General features: G+C 39.9%; 3 protein-coding genes across 5 annotated transcripts in view; 2 read left to right on the top strand and 1 right to left on the bottom strand.

The window, feature by feature from the left end:
• Nucleotides 1-560: 560 nt before the first annotated feature.
• On the bottom strand, nucleotides 561-3,109 carry LOC147172011 (uncharacterized). Of its 2 annotated transcripts, XM_086077943.1 has the most exons (3): nucleotides 2,813-3,109; nucleotides 2,450-2,607; nucleotides 561-2,354 (listed from the first exon to the last, which is right to left on the bottom strand). In XM_086077943.1, the coding sequence occupies exon 3, from the start codon at nucleotides 2,305-2,307 to the stop codon at nucleotides 877-879; it is 1,431 nt and encodes a 476-aa protein (XP_085934069.1). In that variant the 5' UTR covers nucleotides 2,308-2,354; nucleotides 2,450-2,607; nucleotides 2,813-3,109; the 3' UTR covers nucleotides 561-876. The 2 variants fall into 2 exon arrangements, with proteins under 2 accessions (XP_085934069.1, XP_085934067.1); XM_086077941.1 differs by lacking the exon at nucleotides 2,450-2,607 and having other exon boundaries at nucleotides 2,813-3,104.
• A 1,140-nt stretch (nucleotides 3,110-4,249) lies between these two features.
• On the top strand, nucleotides 4,250-8,906 carry rrp15 (ribosomal RNA processing 15 homolog). Of its 2 annotated transcripts, none has more exons than XM_086077946.1 (5): nucleotides 4,250-4,605; nucleotides 6,295-6,608; nucleotides 6,844-6,941; nucleotides 7,018-7,204; nucleotides 8,482-8,906. In XM_086077946.1, the coding sequence occupies exons 1-5, from the start codon at nucleotides 4,572-4,574 to the stop codon at nucleotides 8,575-8,577; spliced, it is 729 nt and encodes a 242-aa protein (XP_085934072.1). In that variant the 5' UTR covers nucleotides 4,250-4,571; the 3' UTR covers nucleotides 8,578-8,906. The 2 variants fall into 2 exon arrangements, with proteins under 2 accessions (XP_085934072.1, XP_085934071.1); XM_086077945.1 differs by lacking the exon at nucleotides 4,250-4,605 and adding an exon at nucleotides 5,102-5,854.
• Nucleotides 8,907-10,931: 2,025 nt separating this feature from the next.
• The window catches only part of tgfb2 (transforming growth factor, beta 2), a 34,200-nt gene continuing 20,151 nt past the window's right edge, over nucleotides 10,932-24,980 (top strand). The window contains exon 1 of the mRNA XM_086077944.1: nucleotides 10,932-11,926. Coding sequence (XP_085934070.1) covers nucleotides 11,581-11,926 — 346 coding nt within the window. The 5' untranslated portion in view covers nucleotides 10,932-11,580. The remainder of the gene's footprint in view (nucleotides 11,927-24,980) is intronic.

Raw genomic sequence — 24,980 nt, 5'->3', positions numbered from 1 at the left:
TACTGTTGTAGTTGTTGTTTTTAACTCATTCACTGCCATTGACGGCTATAGACGTAAAAAAAATATTTGAACTGGTTAGTTTAACAATTTTTTCCACTTTTGTTAACAAGAGTATGAAAACCTAGATTTTTTTTTTTAGAAATACAGATATAAACTGTGTGATTAATTTAAATTTTTAATCGCCTGACACGACTTAAAGATTATAAAAAATTTGGGGCGTCAGGTGATTAAAATTTGTAAGCGTAATTAATCGCATTACTTCACTAGTTAACTCACAATTAATCACAAATGTTATATCTGTTCAAAATGTACAATAAAAAATATATAGGTTTTCATACTCTTGTTAACAAAAGTAAAAAAATAATAATAATAAAAAGTTAAACTAATAGAAATAGTTCAAATGAATTTTTGACGTCTATAGCTGTCAATGGCAGTGAATGAGTTAATATTTGTTTTCAATACAACGTTGTTTTCATTCACTTTCTTGCCAGACAGAATTGTCCCAATGCTGGTGGTGCTTTAAGCATGCAAAATAACTTGACTAGATAAAAACATGTAGGTCAATGGTATAAATGTGCTTTAATGCTAAATTCAAGTTTTAACAAATAATGACTGAGCATTTATTGTTAACTCTACCCAAGGAGTTTCTTTTCATCAACTACAATACATTTGGTGTTGGTCTTAGGTTGGAGGTATGTAAATGGTTTTCTTTGAAAAGAGGATTGTCAGATTGGCAGTCTGCGAATATGAACTGAGTAACTTGGTCAAGTGTATTATTTGTTGCAGTTTCTTACAATGGATTAAACCATTGAGATCTGCAAACTTGCATGTCCATACTGTTTGTATTTGCACAGTAGGTAATACACTGTACATCCTTCAGAAAGCATTAGTCATAGCAAAGACATAAGCAACAAAAAGTTGTACTCCAATCATGACAAAATGTAAATTGCCCGTGACTAATGTGCCAGTAATCACACCTGCTACAGCTCCTGAAGTACGCGGCCATGATGAACACTGTACTGCCATGGCTGCCACTGCACCCACAGACACCCCAGAAGTACCCACCACCCCCAGCAGTGCCCCGGCTTTCGCTCCCTTTCCCAATACTGGGGATAACATCTCCACCCCAGCGAGTAAAACTACGGAAATGATCGCAGCCCCGACAATGACTTTGCCCCCCCCGGCTGCATGCCTCACTAGGGGCCCCCCAACTGTGGCTCCCAAACTCAGCTGGCAAAGTTTTGCTGCAATAATTGCTGTCTTCAAAGCTTCCCGAGAGGAGCGGTCACTCATGCGTTCAATGACGCTGTCGGCGTTTACGTCCTGCGCTTGCCCTTTCTGATTCAAGGATCCGTTTCTGACCTCGTCTCCGGCCTGTACGGTGAGCAGGGCGATAACGAACGTCGCCAGCATTCCCATGCATCCCACCAACATCCAGAACTTAAAATCAGATGACTTCATAATCAAATAGCCAATGATTGCGACCAGAGCTACGAGTACGATGAACACAGAATGGTGGCCTCCGTACCCGAATAAGCCAAATAGTGATGTTACGACAGCAACCACAGCCATTGGAATTCCTGAAAAAGCCAAAAAGTCCACATATTTGATCATCACAGTTTTGATCCAGTCTTGGAGGGTCCGTTGTTTGACCTGTGCCTCTTCAGCCTCCGTCTTCTTCCTCTCGAGTCCTTCCCGCAGCTTGCGCTCAGTCGCCCATGTCGTGGCGTCATTTGCGTCAGCGGTGTTCCCCTCGTTATTTATTGTCAGGATCCTCTCTTCTATTTGCACGGCCACCCTTTCTCTCTGCTCTAAATCTGAACTCTCTAACTCTTTCCGTTCTCTGTCCCAAACCATAGAGCCTTGAGTGCAACAGGCCTCTCCTTGCTGCCAGAGGATGTTGAATACAAATCGCAGAGGTTGTTTGAGGATGCTGAAAATGGTCAGTGCGCACAGCAGGCCAGTCATGCCATAATGATTCACAATCACTTCAATAAGAAAACCTAGTGTGGCGCCGCTGATCGTGGTCCCAATCGCACCAGCAAGTCCCGCGTTTACCCACAAGTTTGCGTAGCTTGGCTGCGTTGACCCACAGTTACTCGTGGTGACGAACACTGAAGCTACCACTGCTGCCATGATGACACCGGCTACAACTGAGGTCATGGCGATGGTCAGCGCAGAAGCTCCCATGAGGGTCCCGAGTCCGAGAGCACCCACAGTCCTGATGTCGTCGATCAGCGGTTTCAGTTGACTCGTTGAGGTCATTGCAGCCAGGGTCGCGTCAACGGGGTCATCTGTCGCTCCCATTATGGAGCCTCCCACTGCTCCTAGTGCAAAACCCAGAGCTGCTTCCCCTAGAAGGACAAGATGTGAAAAATATGTTACATTTAAATGTGAGTGACTGTAGAGTCCAAGTAAGAACAACAAATATCTGATCAAGATGGTTTACCAAAGCAAATCCAGTTTAATCATTGTTGTCTTTGATTATAGGAAGCTGAGACTTCTTTTGATTTCGCCAACAGTCGTACGGTGCAGTCTAGCAAGACTGGTCGATCAGGTTTAACCAGCAAACGACCCATGCTTCTTTGTGTCACATCATCCGCCACACTAAGTTAAAAATGGTGGACATGATGTCAAGTTTTGCAAGTATTCTATTATAACTTGACTTGGAGTAACCTAACACGCTTGAAGCAGAATTAACAAATAGACATTTTTACACAGTTGATAACCCCAAGAAGAAAAACATCACGTTATCAAAGTTAGATTTTAAGAGCCAGTATCCTACCGATTTAGTTAGCGATGATGTACTTACTCAGTTTTCTCTTTGTCAACATGTTTGTTGTGCAGAAGACTAAAGAGGGAATCCTCCAGACTTGTCCACCTTTTTTCTGGACCGGGCCCTGACTAGTCACTAGCTACACTTTGTCTCCTGTTGATAATGCAACTTTAGGACACACCCACACACAGACCCACATGCTCTAATCGCCATAATCACTATGAAATACCGGTTTAGGTTTTTGTGTGCACGTGTGTAGCAGCATCCTGGTATGTGAGTTTTGGTCACAATCTGACTGTCTTTCTCACCACCTGTCACTTTCTTAAAGAGACAGTGTGTAATATTTACCACCATCTAGTGATGAACTAGTAATTTATTCATTTTTAAAACCCACTGTTGATTTAAATAATATATAAAAAAATATATGTTCTATTACGTATTGTACATTTATATACATACAAACGGAGGTCTACTAATTATAATACATAGGTGGCAGAGGTCCTTACATGAGCCTGACATGTATCTTCCACAGCTGCAGGTGGTTGTTGCTGAGCCCCGTGATTTGGGCTCCCACCGCTTATCGCTTATCCCACAGCTTTTGACTAGCTTCTCAGGATAGCCGCTTTCTTTATCCAGTCTGGCTTATGGCTCCAACTAACTCCCGCTAGCCACTCTTGTCAATTGCTCCAGCTAACTCCGGCTTGATCAGTCAAAAAATAAATAAATTGGTAGTAGGCTTGCGATGTGTGGTCTGTCTAAATCACCGTAGAGCAATGTATGTGCTTCGACTGCATTCTATTATTTAGCGACTAGTGGTGAACTATTACACACTGTCCCTTTAAACAGAATTTCTGACAAAGAAAAAACAACCTCCGATATTTGTGGAGAGAAATAACATAACAGGAAGTGAGCAAGACGTACCGTAGATGGCGGGAGAGATGTCAGATGGGATACAGTGGAACAAAATTAAGAAAGACGTCAGTTTAAAATAAGCCAGTTTACTCATTCAGAGGAATGTGATGACGGATATATTGATACTGAAGAATACAAATCAATTGTGAAATGAATTCAGTAAGGTGCTTTGTTTGATGAGTGCAATCCAAAGCAACTAACCTTTTATGAAAGAATGTTGGTAAGACACACATGACCATAGTGCACATGTGCTGTGGAATGGAGGGTTATCTGCATGGAAAAATACCAACATGATAGCATCGCAAGTCTTACCAGAAAAGCTGGAAATGCATGCAGGCAAATATATATATTTTTTTCAAACTGTTTGTGGAGTCATCTGAGGAATATCCACAAATATTACTGCTAATGAAAAAAAGTTAAATATGAAGGGTGCATATGTGCCTGAGGTTAGTTAGGTTACCTACAGTAAAATAAAAATAAAAAATAATTACAAAGGGGGTTTAGCTATATATATATATATATACATACACACACACACACACACGCACACGCACACGCACACGCACACTCGGCAAAGCTGCAAGTGAGTCTGGATTTCCAGGCTAAGTGCAAAGGGCTCCCTTGCATAAAAAATAAAATGTAAGGACTACCATTAAAACTTTTCTCACGCCTACCGCCAAGTACTACCAATTATTATTGCCCAACGAGCGACAAGTGAGCAGCCCGGTGAGCGACGGCGAGTTACCGAGCAAGCCAGCAGTCCGGTGAGCAGGAGTTAGCTGGAGCGGCTAACATGATCGGCTAGTGAGAGAAGGTACTAAAAGCTAGCGAATGCAAAGCAGAGGGAGACAACGGATGGGAGCCCAAATCACAGGACTCAGAGATGCCGTCGGCCCCAGCTGTTGTAAAACTTGTAGGTAAGCGGCAGTCGACCCATTGGGTCCGACACTAGCTGCAAGCACAACCAGGGCTAACGAGGTTCACAAAGTTCTCTTTTGGGTATCCTTAGCAGAAAGCGGCGAAATATGGCAGCCTCCTGTAAGGCGCGGCGTGAACTTTGTTTGTGATTACTAAACCCACAATTTAATTAAAAAATGTAAGTTGATGTGATAGAACATATTATTTGCATATTAATGAAATCAGTAGTAGATTTTTAAATGAATGAATCAGCGGTTCACTCCTTGATGGTGCCAAATTGTACACACGTGCAAGAACGCATTTTGTCAATTTTTTCACTAAAATGAACACTGTCACTATCACTCTAAATTTTAAAAGTATTGATGTACTATGTTTGTTCTGCATATCATTTCAAAACTGCAAAAAAGTAAAAAATAATAATAATTAGTACATGTTGTAGTATAGGGAAGTTTACAGTCAGTAAGACCTGGTTTAAATGCAATTAAGCTTAGTCTGCCATCTAGTGGTGAATGGTGATTTTACTTAAAACTGCACTCGATGTATGTATTCACAGTTCGGCACCAGCAAATTCGCATAACCACGGATTCATCACCCTAATTTTTTTTTTGTATTTTGTTTTTTTCCCCTCGTTTTTTTCTGAATAATAATAATAATAATAATAATTGGTATTTCGTATGTGCAAAATGTGCAGTTGTACTTTTTTTTTTGGGGCAATTTGTTTGGGGGAAATAGCGGCTTCACTATGTAAAATGCTATAACTGGAGGGGAACATATTAATTAGTATAAAATTATTCAGCAAAAAGAAAATCAAGTAAAGGAAAGATCATGTTTTTTTCAACACTTTATTGAACATTACTATTAACATTCGCAGAGGATAACAACATCTGAACATGGCAGCATTATGTAACCAAAAATAATATATAAAATAAACAAAAAGGGAATTCATACATAACAACTTGTCATTTACAATTCTAGAAAGGAGCGTAAACGTAACGGGGTGTTAATATTTTACATTATTAATGGTTTTAGTGTAGATAATGATATTTATGTTTTTACTTATCGACATTTCAGTTCGGTAAGTGATTCGTTAATGTTTCTGAACGCTCGTTGCCAACTGCCGAACGGTATGAAGAAGAAGCGGAACGCATTACTCTTCGTATTTGCACTCTTGGTTGCACTCGGAACCATTTCCTTGTTACTCTAACATGGCCGCCTTGGTGGGTACGCGTGTGCCGATGGAGGATATCGGTAAGTCTGTATTTCAGTCTTTTATCTGCTGTACGGTATTTTAATTAGTTTTCGAATGTTTGTTATAATTCTAAGTAGTTAGTATATAAAACAGTGCCCGTGTTGTCCGTGAAATGTTGTAAAATTTACGGAAATTAGATGTGTGTAACTATTAATAACGACGGTGTAACATTAGAAAATAAAACTTAATACTGTGGAACATTTGTTGCTGTAATTCAAATTTAATTTAATTACCTAGCTTTTCCAAGTATTACATCACTGAATATTGGCAAATTAGATGCACTTGATAACGTCAAAGTTGTTTTTGTGTTTTGGGGTCCGATTTTTGTCGTTTCATTTCTATTTTACAGTATTCACGTGTCAAATGTGAAGCATTTATACAGTACGCAAGCATTAAACTAGCTGTTATTGCCTGATGAGTGAAGTTATTTCATCGGCAGATGATGCAGAGTCTTCTTTGGAGGACACAAATGAGCTGACTAACTCAGATGGGGGCAGTGATGATCACATGTCATCTGATGGAGAAGCTGACGGAACAGAGGATGAAAAGAATGATGGAGATGATGCAGAGGATGAAGATGGAGGTCAGGAGGAAGAGGAGGATGGCAATCCCAATGCTGGTTGGGCAGACGCAATGGCCAAGATTTTGGGGAAGCCGACACTCAAGAACAAGACCACCATCTTAGTGAAAAACAAAGAACGGGACAAGGTGAAGGCAGAAGAACGACAGGAACAGTTGGAGAGGAAGGAACAGGTAATTATCAAAGTGCTTGTAAAAGTAGGAATTCCCGACTAGATAAGTTATAGTTAAGTTAAAAACAATATGTATACGCAAATCAATCTTTAATCGACAGTAGAGCATGTTGTTAATGTATGCATAGTAATATAACTTTAATTCATGCCTATCATCACACCTGCAGCTCGTATAATGGCAGAAGTTTTGGATGTGTTGCAAATCTATTATTGTGCTTCCTTTTCATGTCCACCAGACTGACAAGAAACGAGCATGGGAGATGATGTGCAGAGTGAAACCTAATGTAGTGAAGGATCGAGAGGTTGAAAAATCGCTGCAGAGGGTTGCCACGAGGTACGTTATTAAGTATTTTGGTGGTGTTCCACTGGAAGTGAGTGTAAAGGCTGATTGTGTTATTTTTTCCTTCAAGAGGAGTGGTGCAGCTGTTCAATGCCGTGAGAAAGTACCAGAAGCGCATTGATAAGCAGGTGAAGGGGGTTGGTGGCTCGGAGAGGAAGAAGGCAAAAATACTTTCCTCAGTTACCAAAAAAGACTTCATTGATGTACTAAGGAAAACAGAAGGTGGCGCCAGAGTCAAGCATGAAAAGGACACTAGTGTAAGTGATTTTTTTTTTGTGTGTGACTCCTGCCAAAAAAAAACACCTTTAAGTACCCTGTATTTTGTGCAAAACTGTTTTTGAATTGATGCAAATTGTCTCTTTGTGTGACTACATACTCCTTTAAAGCCTTTTTTTTAAAGACGGGAATTCACTGTATGTGCTGTCCTTCATGGAGAATTTATATTTTGTCGCCATTCTAGTTGTGTGTATGTGATAATTGTTTCAGAGGCAGTCGCTCAATTGTACCTCTGTTAATCAGTTTATGAATAAATCACCGATTGTGATTGCTTAAACACAGTCCTGTAAAATGTGGTCTGTACAGCATACTGCACATATTAGATATACAAATACGAGAGTGTACTTTGCCCCCGCCTCCTTAGGTGTACACACCTTAGTCGGGCTCGTCGCACACTGAGCGACTTTGCTCAATGGCAGTGAATCGTCGGGCAGAGTTCTGCCGCTAGTTTTCAGACCTGGCCACCCGTCAGCCACTAGTTTTACCGTGATTCGAAGTTTAAATGATAGTGTGGACAGTTTCATGTTTCTACAATTCAAGCACATGATTTGATCTGATTTTCATTGGTTCATTTTCAGTTTATTTGGATGATTACTTTTGCAAATGCTCGTGTGTATCTAAAGTAAATAGTAACACTTTGCAGTACATGCCAATATGTGCCTATAAGGGTGCAACTCTCTCACAGTCCATGAACTGTCCACCCATAATTAAAATGATTTAAAAGCTTCATCTTGCATAGTTAGCACGGTGGAGACCGGCAACCTTTTAGAGTGGGCATAAAAGATTAGACATTGTCACTGCATCTATTGAAGTCTGCAGCGTGTGCAAAACCTTGTACAATTTTGGCTAGACTTGCTTCAAAATATTTCCACTGAAGCACAAAAAAAAAAAAAGAAACAAACAAGCCCCTGTCTTGTTGATGAATGTCACTAGAAATATACATGTAACGTTTTTTTACAATGTTTTTTGTTACTTGATAACATGCTGTCTAAGATCTTAGGTCCACTATCTTGCGTGTTTTGTAAGTTAAAAAAAAAGCTATGAAATTACCGATAGTACAGCACTTCTCATTGGTCAAAACCGACATGGCCGTCTTTAGGGCGTCTCTGATTGGCTAGTGAATGTGAAGCTCCAGCAATCGGAAAATCTGTGAATAAGGTGCATTGCTATTTAAGATGCAGATGTTTAAAGCTGGAGCAAAAAAATGTGCGGCTCATAGTCCTAACTTGACGTTTGTTGTGTCTGTTGGTCTCCATAGACTGCTGAGGTGGTGAAGAAACCGGCATGGAGTGTCCTCAGTGACGATTACATGATGGGAGCGACTATGAAAGACTGGGATAAAGAGGAGGCCTAGGCTTTCTCGTTGGTGATTGTGATTTGGTTGAGACTGTAACACATCAACAGGGGGCAGTGTTGTATTCAGGGAGCAAACAGTACTCTGCTTGGTTCTGTGAATGAAAAATTATGGGAAATTCTTCATCGGATTGGGGCCTGCTCAGAAAGGATTGAGGAGTTCCAGAAACGTTGTCCTTTGTTGATATGAGAGAGGAAGTTCAATATTCAAAGCTTGTTTGTGACCATGTTGTGTACAGATGATTTTTATGTTGCGTAACCTTGTGTAAATATCACACTTTTGTACAGTGCCACCAAAATAAAAAGCAGTTTTGCCTACTAAGACCGCAATGGATGTATCGGTGTGGCTTAATTACATTGCTCACTGTTCACTGTTTTTGGAATAACTTTTATTTCTTCATTGAATGTCAAATCCACTCTGGCGAGACAAAGCTATAAACGGAAAAAAATAGAAAAACAAATTTTCTGAACTCAGAATATCTACTTATATATAAAATGTATTTAAATTTGAGATATACAGGTCAATACCCCCCCCCCCCCTTTTTTTTTTATCAAAGTTTCTTATACTTGGAATGCATAGATGACAAGCATGAATGTGTCTGTTGTCCAGCAATGAACTTCAGCAGGCTGCCAGTGGTAACCTGACGTGATGACGTGGCACCAGCATTTTTTTTTGCTGACTTTAATTCCTGAGCTTCCTGTGTCTGGCCCACGTCGTCGTCACAACCTGGGGAAATGTTTGCACTTGGTGTTATCAACAAAGGAGGGAGGAAAGCGGCGAGTCAGGCTGTCTGCACGGCTGCATATGCATCTGTCATGGCAACATTGTGGCCTGCCATTGTGGTATGCCGCCTTTTATCCTGGCACGTTGACACAATCTACCAAAGACACGGGACCTTCAGTCACCATCCCCATCTGTCCCACTCGGCCTACTCAAACAGTGACTTCATAAGCTAAGAACTCAGGAGTATGTACACATTTTCAGAATCTAATGCTGATCATGCTGTTAGCTAAAATGCTAATCTGTGCTCCTAGATGCAGCTCTGGGTACGTTTTGACTTTGACATGTTAGTTCTTACCTATAGTCCAGCCTGGTGTGGAGGAGACTTTTTACAAATGATTTACGCGGTACAGTACAAGCAATTTAAAACGTAATATTTCTAGAATATGTCTCATTATGCTGTGTGCAGCATTTGCAGAATTTGGACCGTTTTGTGCATATTTTGTCCGCCTGGAAGTTTACAGCTACCAATTAAACGTAGCAATACCATCAGAAACTGTGTAAAATTAGGTTCAAAATGAAACATTTCCAGAAATGTTGAATACCAATGGAAATAAATCACAATCAACATACCTTGAGGTGTTACTGCCATTTATGCTCACTGCTCAGTTTGAAACTCTTGGGCTCAAACGTACACACCGTATTGCTAATGATACAAAACAACTAAGCCTACATGTAGATATCTCCCGTACTCACGTGTCGCTCTCTATCATTTTAATAATTATTTAAGTCGAGACCTTGTCCAAAAACTTGACCGGCCCCGGTGGATTAGTTGCTGAAGGTGAACTCCACAGCACTGGACGCACCATGTAACTTCAAAATGTAGCCTCCATTGTCCAAGATTGTTCATTCGCAGGCTACATACTTTGATATCAATCAAGCATTTATGCATTATAGTTATTTGTTTATTATTTTCTAAGTTACTTTTTAATACCTGTTAAAAGGTAATAAAGCCAACATTTTTGGGGGGTGGTCTACAGTCCTGCATTCTACCAGAATAGATATCCACCCCAACAGACATCACATTCAGAATGAAAACAAAAGTAACTGGTAAAATCGTGTGATATGTTCACAAACTTTGACACAGACAGCAGAAAGAGGAGGAAACCCTTTTTGTTTCTGAAAGTGAAATAGCTTACATTTCAGTTGTAAATAGTTGTAAAGAACAGCTCCACACAAGCCAAATTTATTTTGTGATTCCACACTTTTTCTACACCCGCACCCAATAAGTGTTGCAGGCTGTGTCCAATTATTTCATACCGCATATGCCGAGAGCTGCTAGAAAATGGGCAACAGGCCGCAAACGGGCCCCGGGCCATAGTTTGGACACCACTGGTTTAGTTCAAAAAACAAATCACCTTTTATTGTGTTACAATGTCACAGGTGGTGCATCAAACCCTCCTATTTAAAATAAATCGCCTCTATTTCCCACCTAACAACAACAAAGTTGGACTGAAGCGCGCAGGGGTGGGCGGGGGGGGGGTGGTTGGGTTGGGGAGGGGGGGACACGTGGTATAATCGGTCCCTTATAAATATCATTCATGTGGCCACAGAGGTCGGCTGCCTGGCACGCGTTAGTAGACGAGCTGTAGATGGAGTGAGGAGGACGTGCGCACCGGAGGAAGATCATCAGCTGGAAGGTGGAACACTTTCGTGCGTGTGGATTTTATTGAGGAAATCACCTTCGAGCCCGTCTGAACTGTGGGACCAGACTGGCGCAATAGAACAATTCAACTAAACAAGTTGGGATTATACATTCGGGAATGGGTCGTTTCGCTGTTTTGACGTTTGGGAAGCTGCGATGAACCCTCTGATGCGGTGAAGGTGTGCTTTTGAGTCCAGTCGGCCAACTCCAGCTGGTACTTTTCATTCTTGTTTTCACTTTTGAGCAGTTTAATGGCGGCAAGTATAAACACAGCCAACACTTGGCTGCACTTTTACGCACACTTGATGTGCCAATGAGTGTTGATCACTTCCAACCGAGTAACGGACGTACTAGCGCTACATTATTGAATTTGAATTTCGCAGCTAAAGCAAAAACCCAGCCGCCTTTTATTGATGAAACGCATTTCAATTACTCGAGAGGCTGTAAATGACACTTGCGCGCAAATGCGGTCAGAAGCTTTCGATTTTTGTCCCTAAAATGTGTATTCTTGGCGTCTTCTAAGTCACCGTAGTGAATGCTACTTTTTTATCAGTGTAGTTTCAACCCTAGAGGAAAAGATGAACCTGTGCTTTGTCAGCCTTCTCCTCGCTTTGGATTTAGTTAGTGTTGCGCTCAGCTTGTCCACATGCAGCATTTTGGACATGGAGCAGTTCAAGAAGAAGCGCATCGAGGCTGTCCGAGGGCAGATCCTGAGCAAACTCAAGCTCGCCGGTCCTCCAGAGAACTTCCCCGAGCCCGAGGACGTTTCCAAGGACATCGTGGCCATTTATAACAGTACACGGGACCTATTGCAAGAGAAGGCCAACGAACGAGCGGCAACGTGCGAGCGGCAGCGGAGCGAGGAGGAGTATTACGCCAAGGAGGTGCACAAGATCGAGATGCAGCCCATCTATCCATCTGAGAGTAAGTGTATTTTATATGAACTATATAGACAAAAGTATTGAGACACTTGCTCTTCTCTTTCATTTCGGCTTTCAGTCACTGGGATAGGGACAAGGCCATTGACTTTTGTCTGCATAATCAACATTGATTATAGTTTTAAAAACACACACGCAGAATGTGTGCCTGAATTTACTTTGTCTGTCCTCTGCTTGCTGGTTCAGCCAGAAATGAGAGTCTATTTTGTGCAATCATCAACAGTGTCAAAAAACCTTTTCAGACGGTTTTGGAGCTGTCCACAGTTAGTCCAAGCTTTTGATTTCTCCGCCAACGTTTGCTAGTGTTTGCCAAGGTAGCAAATGTTGATCCCTCATTAGTGTTCGTTCAAGGTCGCAAACGCTCACCAGATTTCACCGACAGTGTTCATGTTTTTTCTTGTGCACATAAAAGTCCCCCCCCACCCCCCAAAAAATAAATAGATAAATAAATAAATAGAAAAACCAATGTAGCATTTTCCTTAAGAGTGCTTAAAAATGAATGGCAATTTTTTATTCTTCTCATTTCTTTTTTTCTTTTTTTTTCTTTAAGAGCTCAGTATTGTTCATTCGGTAATTTTACCGATTTGACATGTCATCATCATTGCTCTCTTTTTTATTATTTTTTATTATTTATTAATTTTTTTGTATGTGCGTGTGTGTGTGTGTGTGTGTGTGCGTGTGCGTGTGAGTGTGAGTGTGTACTCATTATTTCCCTTCAAACTTATTAAAAGTCCCATACCGTTCACCTAAACCGAATACTTCAGAATCCAGCTAGAGTCGTGAGGTTGTCAGGAGACCCGAGGAAGGATCAAAGAAAAGAAAGGAAAGTGAAAGCCAGCACCGACCAGACATCACCTTCTACCCACCGGGTTACCAACCAGAGTCTTTCACCAACCCCAGAAACATCTAAATTCCAACAAATTAGGGGGACCTCAAGAGACCAAAGGAGAGACCGAGGAAAGGAAGGAAGGATAGATGAAGCAGAGTAATTCTTCTCATTTCTAATCTCTAGTTCCCGATCGCATAACGGCCAAAAGAGGGCAGCCGATATTGGTATCGGCCACCGTCCTGGGTACCGATACTTTGAAATAAGGCTGGGTAGTTGTCCAACACTGATACTCACCCATACTAGCTCATAACACCAGTCATTAGCTTAATTTGTGAACTCACTTGTAGCTCACTCAAGAAACTATAAAATCCCTTTTTTTTCTAGGGATGCACCTTTTTTTTTTTAGGTTCATGATTTTTCTGTAAAAATAAAATAAAATAGTCCCAAGACCAGTATCAGGCCTTCCTCTTTTGTGACCTCTTCCTTGTTGCATCTTGTTTCCCAGTTCTTGCTATGTTTCTCCTTCTTTGTTTTGTTAGATCAATTTTGATCTCATGAGACTTCTGGCCTGGAAGTATAGATTAGTATACGTGGGGTAATACAATCATTTTTGTGTATCGGGTGCTGTGTTGAGATGATTGGAGCACAAAAGATCGAAGCTGTTAAATATCTGATTTGTTATGTGTGGGGTCTGCAACAGATAAACAAACTTTTTGTGCTCTATTTTCAAGGGCAGCGCACACGCGCTTGGCGTAAAAACTGGCTCCGTTTTGTGACAGGGCAAGTCTAGTTTGCTGTGTTTGGGAATTTGGCAAACTGCAGAACGGTGTTCACTCACACGACGGCGTAAATTAAAATTTTACCTATGCTCGTCTGAAAATATCAAAAGAAAGAAAACTCCACCTATGTGGACAGTTAGACTGCACTTTGCGCTAAACTTGCGCAAAAATAAGTTCCCATTGTAACAATAAGACAACAGTTGAGAACCAATGACTTAATCTTAGATGATGAACAGATCACATTTTATTACAAATGTATGCAGAATAGAAATCCAGGTAATTCCAAAGGCTTCATATACTTTTTCTTGTAACTCTATCATATAAAGATGCAACGGTAACATCAGTGAAAATGTGAGCACAAGAACTGAAGCAAAAATAAACCAGGATGACATTCTGAATGCCCTTTTCCTTTTAATGTTATCCTTAGCTCTTTCTGCTGTGTAAATACCTTCAATATGAGGCAATTGGGCCGGGATCCAAGTGCAGTCAGGAAAGCATTAACAGGTATAAATAATACCAATGGGAGGGAAAGGAGCCAAAATGGATTGCTATTCATGTGAACTGGTGACACTGGGCAGAGACATAAAAAGAAAGATTGTGTAGCTACTCCTTCAATTCTGTTTATTTTGTCTCCTTCATTTGATATGTGAGTGTCGTGCAGTTTGCTTTATGGAAAATCAACCACACAGCAATAGTATATAGGGACACAATCTCTGACTCTTTCTTTGTGTGCGTTCACAAGAGCCCACTGTCTTCTTGGTAAGCAATATCGCTCAAGGTCTGTGATACTGAAATCACAACCAAAAGGGGAATTCCAACAATTTTACACTTAAATGTTAACTTGTCAGTGGGAATTTTTCCAGTTACGCAAGCGGCTCTACTATACATGTGGCTCTGCAGCTACTTTGTAAACCGTGACAAAATAAACACTATGATGTCACAGTGATGTCATTGGTTTGTTTTTCTAAAAAAAAAAATATATATATATATAAAAAAATATCAGGAATGATGTTTGTGCAGTCTGTCATTGTTTGTTCAAGTCTTAACTGTTGGCTTCTTTAAAGAAAAGATTGATTCTGGTCTTGTGATATTTTTAATAAAGCAGAAAAGCATTTAAACACTAAAACGAGTCCTCCAACGTCCCACTTAATGGTTAGTGGGTCAAATCTGATTTGTGTGAACGCATGCGTGTGGATAAAATTATCTTCCAATAGGGGGATGAGAGGTGTAGTGTGTCATGTTGAGGAAAAAAAAGAAGGTAAATAGTACTTTTTACAGACCTAAACTTGTGTTAAATGATATTGTACCCTAGTTAAATACACAAAAATGGTGTCCTTCAAACTTTGCATGGAAATAAGTGGCCGTGTAAATGAGTCACATGACCAGGAATTTATTTGTTATTAGTTTTTATCTGTGTGTAAGGCAACACATAAAAGAACCCATCAGACCGTAACAAAGTTTGAATTGTCCTGATATTTGGCCACTCAAGTCGTTTGTACCCCGCCGTTTTTCACATAAAACACAACATATAATCATTTATTACAGCCGCTTCAACCTATCGTCGAGCAGACAGTGTCTTTTTGTAAGAGTAAACGTAAGTGGACAGAAAGGCTGTTTGTTAAGGCCCGTGTGTCCCCCAGTGTGCTAAATGTCCCTTGGGTGTTATCTCGTTCCATGCACAACAAAGTCTCTTATAAAACAGTTTTCATTGGCAACCCCCCAAAAGACAGCTTATAGACGTACGCTTTCAGGACCTTAGCACTGATGTAGTCAGGATTTTGTACTCTTGCTTTGGTACGTAAAAATAAAAAATATATATTGTACCCAAATGACAGTGTTGGGAAAGTTCATTTTCTGTAGTTCAAAGTTCAGCTGACACGTTTTAAAATGAGCTAGCTCAGTTCATAGTTCGTTCATATATATATATTTTCTTATACTCTAAATATAACTTAAAAGGACAATGAGAAATTAAATGAGTAGGAAAGTAATTTAAGAATACTGTGCACTAAAATAAATAATGCATGACTTGACAATTTTAAAACAAATAACAAAGACAGACTGTTTTTGCGCATGTTGGCCTCTTAGGGGCAGTGTGGTGCCATGTAGGTATGTAGTACAATGGGATAGAAGAAGGTCGCATTTGAGCTCTGTTAATACAAATAGTTTTTCACAGCTTGGGAGAAAAAATTGCGCCTTTGAGTAGTGAGTATGTGTTTCCAAAGCGTTTGTGCATCAATAGCCGTTATTTGAAGGAAACACTCCTGAAGTTGATGCTAATTTGCTGTTAGCATTTGAATGGGATCCGCCATTGAATTCAGCATTAGCGGTAGCGATGTTTTATAAACTACCGGTAAGGATGTTTTGTGTTTAAATATACGATGTGTGTATTTCTTCATTTTGTGTTTTACTCCTAGGGATGGCAGAATCACATACGCTCCGCGTTTGCTACGCAAGCAACACACAGCGATGCTGTGAGTTGCATCGGGCAAGCTAGCGTCACATTTTGATGACGTATGTGCCTTGCGACCGTTCGTCGCCGCTGGGTTGACAGATAATGGCATTTTCCGAATAATTACTGTGTCGTTACTCTGTCGAGAGGTCGCCAGCCAATCCACACGCAATACAGGAAAAAAAAAAAGGGGTGGGTAATTCCTGTCCTTGTGAGCAGGTTTTAGAGGTTTCCCTTCTCCAACACAGCTGATTCCAATGAACAAGATCATTATCAGAGCTGGCTGATGAGCTGATCATATGAATCAGGTGTGTTGAAGCAGGGAAACATGCAAAACCTGCAGGACTCCGGCCCTCAAGGACAGAGTTTGCCCACCCCTGATGTTGGCAATGATAGCCTCACTCTACTGTAGCTAAAAAAGCAAAGTGTGGAGAGCCTCTGTCGCCAAAATGCACGAGCGTATGAAATCATAAATATATGTTGTTAAGTTGGCCTTTCATATGCTGCAGCTCCTGACTGTTGGTTCCATTTTTCGACCTGGCGTGTGGGATGAGGGGCAGACAGGTTTGGCAGGGTAAGGTTTCTCTTGCAGGTTTTCACGTGTACATTCCGACTTTTTATGATGATGATGGTTTTGCGTATTGTCCTCCATAAGAATCTAAGTGACTAAGAAAGGAGGTTTTATTTACTGACACTGCTCAAATAACTGCGAATGGATGTGTAGAGATAAAAGGTTGACCACAAATATATACTATAGCACTTTTTCTTCTTTTTTTACCTTCAAGGTATAAAAGAAAGCTTCCATACCTTTATCCATTCCTTTATCCAGCCTTGGAAAGAAAGTCAATGACTTATTCAGAGTGATGAATCAGGAGCAACCTTCCGTATTTTGCCCCCAAATCGACAGCACTAAATAGGGAAACTCGGAATCACACCAGAAAGCTTCCAATTGTTGGACAGCACTACAGAAATGAAGAGTGTATTTCTGTGGGACACTGTGATAAAACTTGATCGCTTCTTATAAGTCAACAGACTTCTTCCTCATGGCTCCTTTCAAAACCAAATTTTCCACAGTTAGTAACGATACGAGTCGTCTGATTTATTCTTTTGTGTGCTTTGGAAGTGGCGTGGAAATGCACTTAAATAACAGTACACACTTCATCAGTGCTTCAGTCACTGACACAGTTTGCCCGCAACTATAAATCTTCTTACAAAAAAAAAAAAAAAGGTCAGAAGAAACCCTGTTTGTAAGACACAGTGGCCGTAGTGAGCCAAAGCCTCATGCTTATTTACAAAGCAAATGTGGACTACATGTTGCTGTCTGCTATTATTTAGTGGGCTGGATTCTAAAGCAGTAATTAGTTCCCCATTAAGCCCTTTATTCACTCCACTGGAAACAATTTAAACAGCTTTAATAAGCATCATTTGTTGTGATAAATAATTCATAAACATAATTGTGGTTTTGTATGTAGCAACTCGAGAAATTGGGCTTCAAAAGTGGTGACAAAATGCAGTACATCCGATACAATCGTTTTTCAATTGTCATTTATCGCGTGTGTGTGTGTTTGTGTGCGTGCGTACTTTATAAAGTGGCAAATTTGCGAGAAAAAAACTAACAAACTAATAAACACTGTTTATAAAACGAAAAAGGCAGGATGGAGACGAATTCATTCTTGATTTAAACTTTACTCGTCATACGAGAGCGACAACACTTCCTGATCCCCTATCAGCTGACTAAACACTAACCAATCAGAAGCTAGCATACTTAAGGAAAATGCAAGTGAATGACGGAGAGCAGCAGATTCGACACATCAATTCAGCTACTTGTACAAAAATAATAATAATGTATGAATATGTAAATAATAATTCTGGAAACCTAAATGTACAAGTAGATATTTATTTTAACAAATTAACTTAAATGCTTGATCCTCAGGAGTGGACCTTCGGAAAGCGAGGCGTCTTTGTCGCTCGCAGTACCCAACGCTTCAAAGTACGAATGCTTAACATGATATGGTTAAAGCCATTACTATCTCCTTATTTGGAAACCCGGCCGAAAAGTATTGGCACAAACATCCGACTAGTACGCTACGTGTATTTCTTGTAAGTTTTTTCTCGCAAATTTGCCACTTTAAAAAGTGGAGTTATTTTCTCTGAATATTGCCCCCGCCCTCTAAAAAAAATATTTAGACGTGGCCCGAATATACGCCATCGTAATATACATCCCAATTGGGAAAAAGTTAGCGTCGCCATGTTTCACTGTTGCTGGATTCCTTTTGACAACAAGTAGGTGTTTGCACCAAACTTGCCACCATAGACTAGAATTTTGAAGGAGATGAGAGATTGTTATGACACGTATTTAACAGTCAGAAATTCCTTCAGCTCTTTCAATGTCGCCAACCTCTTGGCAAAACTATATTGTGTAATGTATGTTGGGCGTGTGCGTGATGGATCGTGTTTACTTAGTTGGAGTGAAAACTCTGGTTTATCTCTCCCGCGCTCGAAATAAACCCGCTCGTGTGGCAGCTGATGGTTTGTAAAGGGAGGCTTGTAAAAACAACCAAAAGAACACAAACAGTCTCAGGTAGGTTTCGGTGAGGCAGGGTTAGCATTCGCCGAATGGTGCTATGAGTAGATTTGATCTTAATTTGTGGTCATGATGAAATGGAAGACAACTGCTTCATAAGATTGGAACATGAAAGCATCTCTTGCGTCATCTGCCTGCATTGTTTTTCTTCACTGACTGCATTACAGGTATATAGTGTGCACAACTTACGTCTCCCAATCTTGAAATACGGTTTTAGCAATAATGCAGTTAAAATAAATAATATCAATTTTTTTTTTTTACAGTAGTAAAGAACGCAATTCTATTCAAACAGATCTAAAACGTAAAAATTAACAATAACTGCATTCAAAATTAAAAAAAATAATGCTGATAATAGATTGGATTGGGTAGTTAATGCACTGACAATATTCTCCAATCTTGGACTAATAAAGGTCCTTAAATTAAAAATATTTATTATATAACTATTATTCTGTTAACCAAACAATCCAATTGTGAATTGATTGCCATTTAGGATTTAATTACCTGGAGAGCAAATGATTGATGAATGAATGATTGAGGATTTTATTTTATTTTTCTCTGTAGAAGAGTCCAAATTCTATATAGTACTGTTGTGCTGTTTTAGTTGTTAGCCAACATGTTTGTGGTTTTGTTGAACAGATTTATACAAACACAAACATGAATCAGATTGTTTTAGTATGTTAACAAGCCACAATTTGGATTGAGGTTTTAGCTTCTTCTTTTTTTGTATTGGAGCTAATGATGGATGTTTTAGACTGGAAGTAATAGAGACAATTGTTATAGTGTTTACATATTACAACTAATTATTAATAACTAATTATTAATAACTAATTATTAATAACTAATTATTAATAACTAATTATTTTTGCATTTCTGCAAGCATGAAGTGAATACTTTTGATGAGCAAAATGGATTGTTTTTGTCTCATATTCTGTATTGCATTCACCTTTTAGAGTGTTCCAGCTGAGAAGCATTTTAAGACCTTGTGCGACCTTGTCGCTTTGCCTGAGTGAGAGACTTCACCAGAGTTGTAATGGAGAGCTCGCTTTCTGTTCCCTTATGCAAGACCCCGGACGCTGTGGCCAACAATCATTGCATAATAGAGCATCAGAAAGTGAGCAATTGAATGAGTGAAATGAAAAACAAGTCCTGCTTCAGGACTTTCTTTGATTATTTACCGCAGTGGCAGAGTCTTGTGTAAGATGATAGGAGTGAAGGTGCAAGCAGAGGAGGGTGCATAGTGCTCATGCTCAGCTGTGCTGTGGCTCACATGCATGGACAGAAAGTCTTGGCCAGCATTTCTGACCGTGCCAACACTTCACTCAGCTTTCGGATTATACAGCAGTCTGTGATCACAATGGTGTGTGCACAGTGTCACTCACAGTTGAATCATTTGGTGGCACACACAAACAGCCTCGTGCTGGAATGTTAGCTTGAGTTTGGGGGAGATTTACCTCAACTAATGGACAACTTCCACCCCTATAAAGAACAACAACAAAAACATCCCCTGTTTGCTAACAACTGAGCCGCGATTAGAAACAGAACAAAGAGCAACTTTTCGGAAGTGCCTCAAACTGATAAAATCTGTGTTATAGTCACACTAAGTCAGGCTAGCAGTGTCGCAGCCATGGCTGACGTTGGCTTGTTTACAGTGCTAATGCCAGCTTTGTATTGCTAGCGCTGATAGTTTATGGAAGTGTTTCTGTGATCACAACAATGCACATGAATAATTTTATGCTATTATGAAGGATCATGTTTGGAAATTGCGACAGGTGCGGCTTTAGTCATACTCAGGGGAGAGGATTAGTCAAGTGAGCCTACATTCGAATCTTGCTAGCACTTCTAAAACCGCAAACTACACATTTAAGTTAGTGTCACCAGATTTTCAAAATTAAATACCAGGACACTACAATTTAGCTGAAAATCAAATACAGTATAAATAAAGTATAGATTCTCACTCGGAACTGATTTATTTGATGCTAAATGCTATCTTGGCTTACAGTTCAACAGCGCTAAATAAGCGTTAAATAAATAAAATAACCATTATTCAACATTTAATGCTCAGTCCCGGTCTTGTGGCAATGTAGTTACCCCCGAAAAAATTTGAATCCCCCGGAACTTGAGTTGACAGGCAGCTGTTCTTATTTTGGTGCGTCAAATCAATTATGAAATATTTCGACGTACTCCCTGCAATGTGCTCATGTACTAGTCATTGCTGTTTGCCGCATTGAAGTTGAGTTTATAAATTGAGTTTATGAAACTGAAAATCAAGATACACAAAAGTGTACTCTTAATGTCTTTAAATGAATACAAATGTGCCGCACCACACCAATGTGAATGTGGAAGTAAATGTAATTTCTTTTAAACTGGTTTATCATATGAATCGCTATGACAACTATGTGATTGACATACACATGGGCCAAACAATTGATTTGCTGGCTGGAAAAAGTGGGACGTGGGGTTGAGAAACTGTGGGGCTGGCGAAATCCGCCCAGACTCCGAACCTAAAGTTTATAATCCAGGACTGTCCCGGTCCAACCCAAGACATCTGCTTAACCTACTTTAAATAAAGTTCTCGTTTAGATTTTTTTTTCTTAAAGCAAATTCTACACTTAGTATAAAGCATGGTCCATAAATCCACATGAAGAGTTAGGTGAAGAAGAACTTGACTGTCGCGCATCACCTTTGGCATCATCAAACACACTTCAAAGAAGTCAATGGGGTTAAAGTTGTGAATAAACTCCATATTCATATTTCAAATTGCAGCTAATTAAAATGCTTGTATTTGCAAGATTTCCCAATACGTTTATATGCAGTCCGGAAATTATTCACAGCACTTTACTTTTTCCACATTTTGCTATGTTACAGCTTCTTGCCATAACACAATACATTCATTTATTTCCCTCAAAATTCTGCACACCTCATAATGACAATATGAAAAAAAAGAAGACATTCTTGCCAATTTATTAAACTACGGAAGAGGATTAGTGCCAGTGAAGAGTAAAAAAAAGAAAAACAGTTTGGCTGACTTTAAAGTGAGAATTGTGACGTCGGAATTCTGTGATTAAAGTGAGAATTCTGAGAATGAAGTGAAAATTCTCACTTTATAGTCAGAATTCTGAGCTCAGAATCAGAATTCTCACTTTAAAGTCAGAATTCCGACTTTAAAGTGAGAATTCTGTAATTTTTTCCGACATCTTATTTCGAGCCCAATGTGGTAAAACTCAATTGCTTGGACATTATTTAGAAAAGGCAAACACCTCTCTATATAAGGTTATGGATGTCAGGCTGCAACATAAAAAAATGTAGAAAAAGTGAAATGCTGTGAATTCTACTTTCTGGATGCTCTGTATCTGGAGACTGAGGGACTCATTGAGTCCATATGTTACATTTTAGTAAAGGGCTGTATTGTATGGGTAGGTATGATTCACCTGTATTAATCATATTTTGTGAACCATGGAAATATATTTGGCTTCATAATTCTCGCATTTTGATGCTAAAGTTACAGTAATTGACAAATGGCAGTCTTTTATTGTGGTTTTATGCTTGCAAGGAGAGAACAGCAAGAAAAATCCCGGAACCATACTGGAGTATATATACAATAACGAATTCCATCGAAAAAAAACGTATATCCTCAGCGGGGATGGATCTCAACGTCACCTTGAGAAGAAAGCTCACCTAAATATGATCTCTATTTTCGAACCAACTCTTTGTTTTCCTTGCTCATAGTTCAGCATGCCAGGTGTTCCTCTCATGTGGTGGAGAAGCCCTAATAGGATTCCATGGCTTGCTTCCAGCCACGGAAGCTTTTGTGGTGAAGGCTGACTTGAAATGGCTCCCCTGACCCAAATGAAACATTCAGCTGTTAAACGTGTAGCAAGGATAGCAGGCTGAAAATTAGATTCGCTCATGAAGGACGTCGGCCAGCGCATTCACTTGCACCCACAGGGTTGTAGGTTAGGTGTGAAAACGATGCTACAGCTTCACTTCAAGCGGCCACAGTAACACCAATGCTGCCTGATTTAGAGGCAAGCTGATTTCGGGCATCGTTCGAGATGTGCTCACGTCTGTCTTGTGTGTCCGTGTTGCTGAGTGATACTTAAATAACATGTACAGAAAGAACCTGGGATTAAGCGGGGAGTTGTTTTCAATTTGTTACTGGCAGGTGAGTGAGTGAGCGGAGATATCTGAAAACCTCCATCCAAGTGGGAATTACTCCCCCGGCCCCTTGTCATCTTCTTCTCAGACTTTTCTTGTATTCTCTTGTAGTAAGGACCCCCCCCACACACACACATCCCCAGGCCCTGCTATCCCATCCTTCAGTCGATCCTCCTTCATTTCCTCTTGGCTCCGATGCGTTTCAAGCTGTCTGCTCCTGTCATTTCCACTCTCATTCTTTCATTCCTTGCCCTGTTGCTTGTCAGAATCACTTTAATAGTGTCTGCTGAGTTCTTTGAGATCTTTCATCTCTCGCCTGTCTGCTTTTATGGTTTTGTATTCACTAAAATGGGAATCGGTTTCTTATCTCATTAGCGATACCATTCTGATTTCTAATATTTTTCTTATTCTGCTTGTTCTTAGCAGCTGATTTATACCCCATTAACACCTATCTATCATTGATATAGGTATCATATACTACAGGTGTACTGTATATGGAGTTTTCCCCAATAATATGAATGTAATGATGTCAAACTATCATGAAACATATGGTACATATTATTTTATATTGTATTTTTACTTAAAAGTGCATTTGTCTTTTCCTGGATGTCGAACCATTTTAGGTGCAACTCCATAATATTGCCATTACAGTTAAAAATCCTATAAAGTGACCAAAAAAAGTCTTGTCAATTTGAATGACAATAAATAAATAAATGAATAAATAAATAAAATCCCCATGTAGATAAAATAACGCTCCAAAAGCATGAAAAATAGAGCCCGCCTTCCACCAGCAGGGCTGTGTGGGTGTGTCCGCTGAAGCCAACCTTCAACTGTTAACCTGTTAACCGTTAAGTTTATATACCCTTTTTACAACGGCTCACCAAACTGCAGCAGCTCCCAAAAACTGAGTAGGCCAAAGATGCTAGCCAGTTGTGGCTGCTGGAATTTTCCTGGTCACGTGGGGTTGCGATATAAGTCAATAAATAAATCAGTGGTTCTTAACCTGGGTTTGATCGAACCCCGGGGGTCTCGGTGAATCAGTCTCGGGGATTGGGCAGAGGTCAAGACACCCACCCGACTCATATGATTGGTGATGATACGCCCCTCTTGGCCTATCTGTGCTGCAGGAAATTGAATGCGCTCAGTAGTTGACTTGTGGCTGTAGTGATGGTACGTCGTGCGATTTCTTTATTATTATCATCCCGCAAAAAAAGACACCCACACAGCCTTAGACGTGTATTTTCACGTGTCAGTGTTTGTCGTTGTTTTGCTGTGTAACTCCCTTCCGTCTTCTATTTAGCTGGTAAAATGCATGCTGTATAAGGTGGAAGCCTAAGTTATCGTCCACCAGTGATTTCTTTCTTTTTCAAGGCACTTCAAATGGTTATTTTGGCTATGACTCTGGTCGTGCCATGGCTATGATTGATTTTCCATCATTCTCTCAGCTTCACAAGAGAGGGCTATTTTTCCCCTCACAAGCTTTCGGTTTTTCACGCTGGGTACACCTCTATCAAGTACAAGTGGAGTCCTCACCCAAATCCCCGAAACCCAATTTTGAAACTGACCATAGATATTCAGTACTATTTATAAATAAACACACCTCAGGTGCTATCTTCTAAATTGTGTTTCCGGTCCAGATGTAAATACCTGAAATGTTGATCTCATCTCATATTTATCTTTTGATGTCAATCCCAAATGATGTTCATGTTCGGCAAAAAAATAAAGTAATTGACCTCATTGTTCCTCTACTCTTGGAGGAGAGTGCATACTATACGTATGGCATGATCTTATATAAATCCATCCACATAGCAACATTTACCAGCGAATAAACGTATCGTATTTACTCGTGCGCAATACTTCTCACCTCTGTGCAGGTCTTACTGCAGTGAGAAATATTAAAAAGTAGGTCAAATAGGTTTACTCAAGTCATTCCCAGAACTTTGCTCTTGCAGACAAGTATGCAGTCTGTTTCCATTATAAAATTCTGAGGTTGTAGACAGTTGCATCCGGTAGTAAATCACAAAATCCATGCACATTGTCCAGCCTAAGGAAAAAACAACAGATAATCTTCAAATGAAAAATAGAGTTACATAATGTTATGCATATTTCAATCCTATATATTCTACTTCAAGGCTCTTCACAATTGCTACAAATGATTTGAAAACACAGTACACCCAATAAAACTCGCATGTGTAAGAAGAGAAAGATGATAACGATCAGGATGTGGAGGCCAGAAGCCACTAA

The sequence above is a fragment of the Leptonotus elevatus genome, chromosome 6, assembly GCF_054856555.1.
Source record: "Leptonotus elevatus isolate MCC_2025b chromosome 6, RoL_Lele_1.0, whole genome shotgun sequence".
NCBI classification, from domain to species: domain Eukaryota; kingdom Metazoa; phylum Chordata; class Actinopteri; order Syngnathiformes; family Syngnathidae; genus Leptonotus; species Leptonotus elevatus.
The sequence above is the reverse complement of the archived record's forward strand: the minus strand, read 5'-3'. Positions and strand labels throughout refer to the sequence as shown.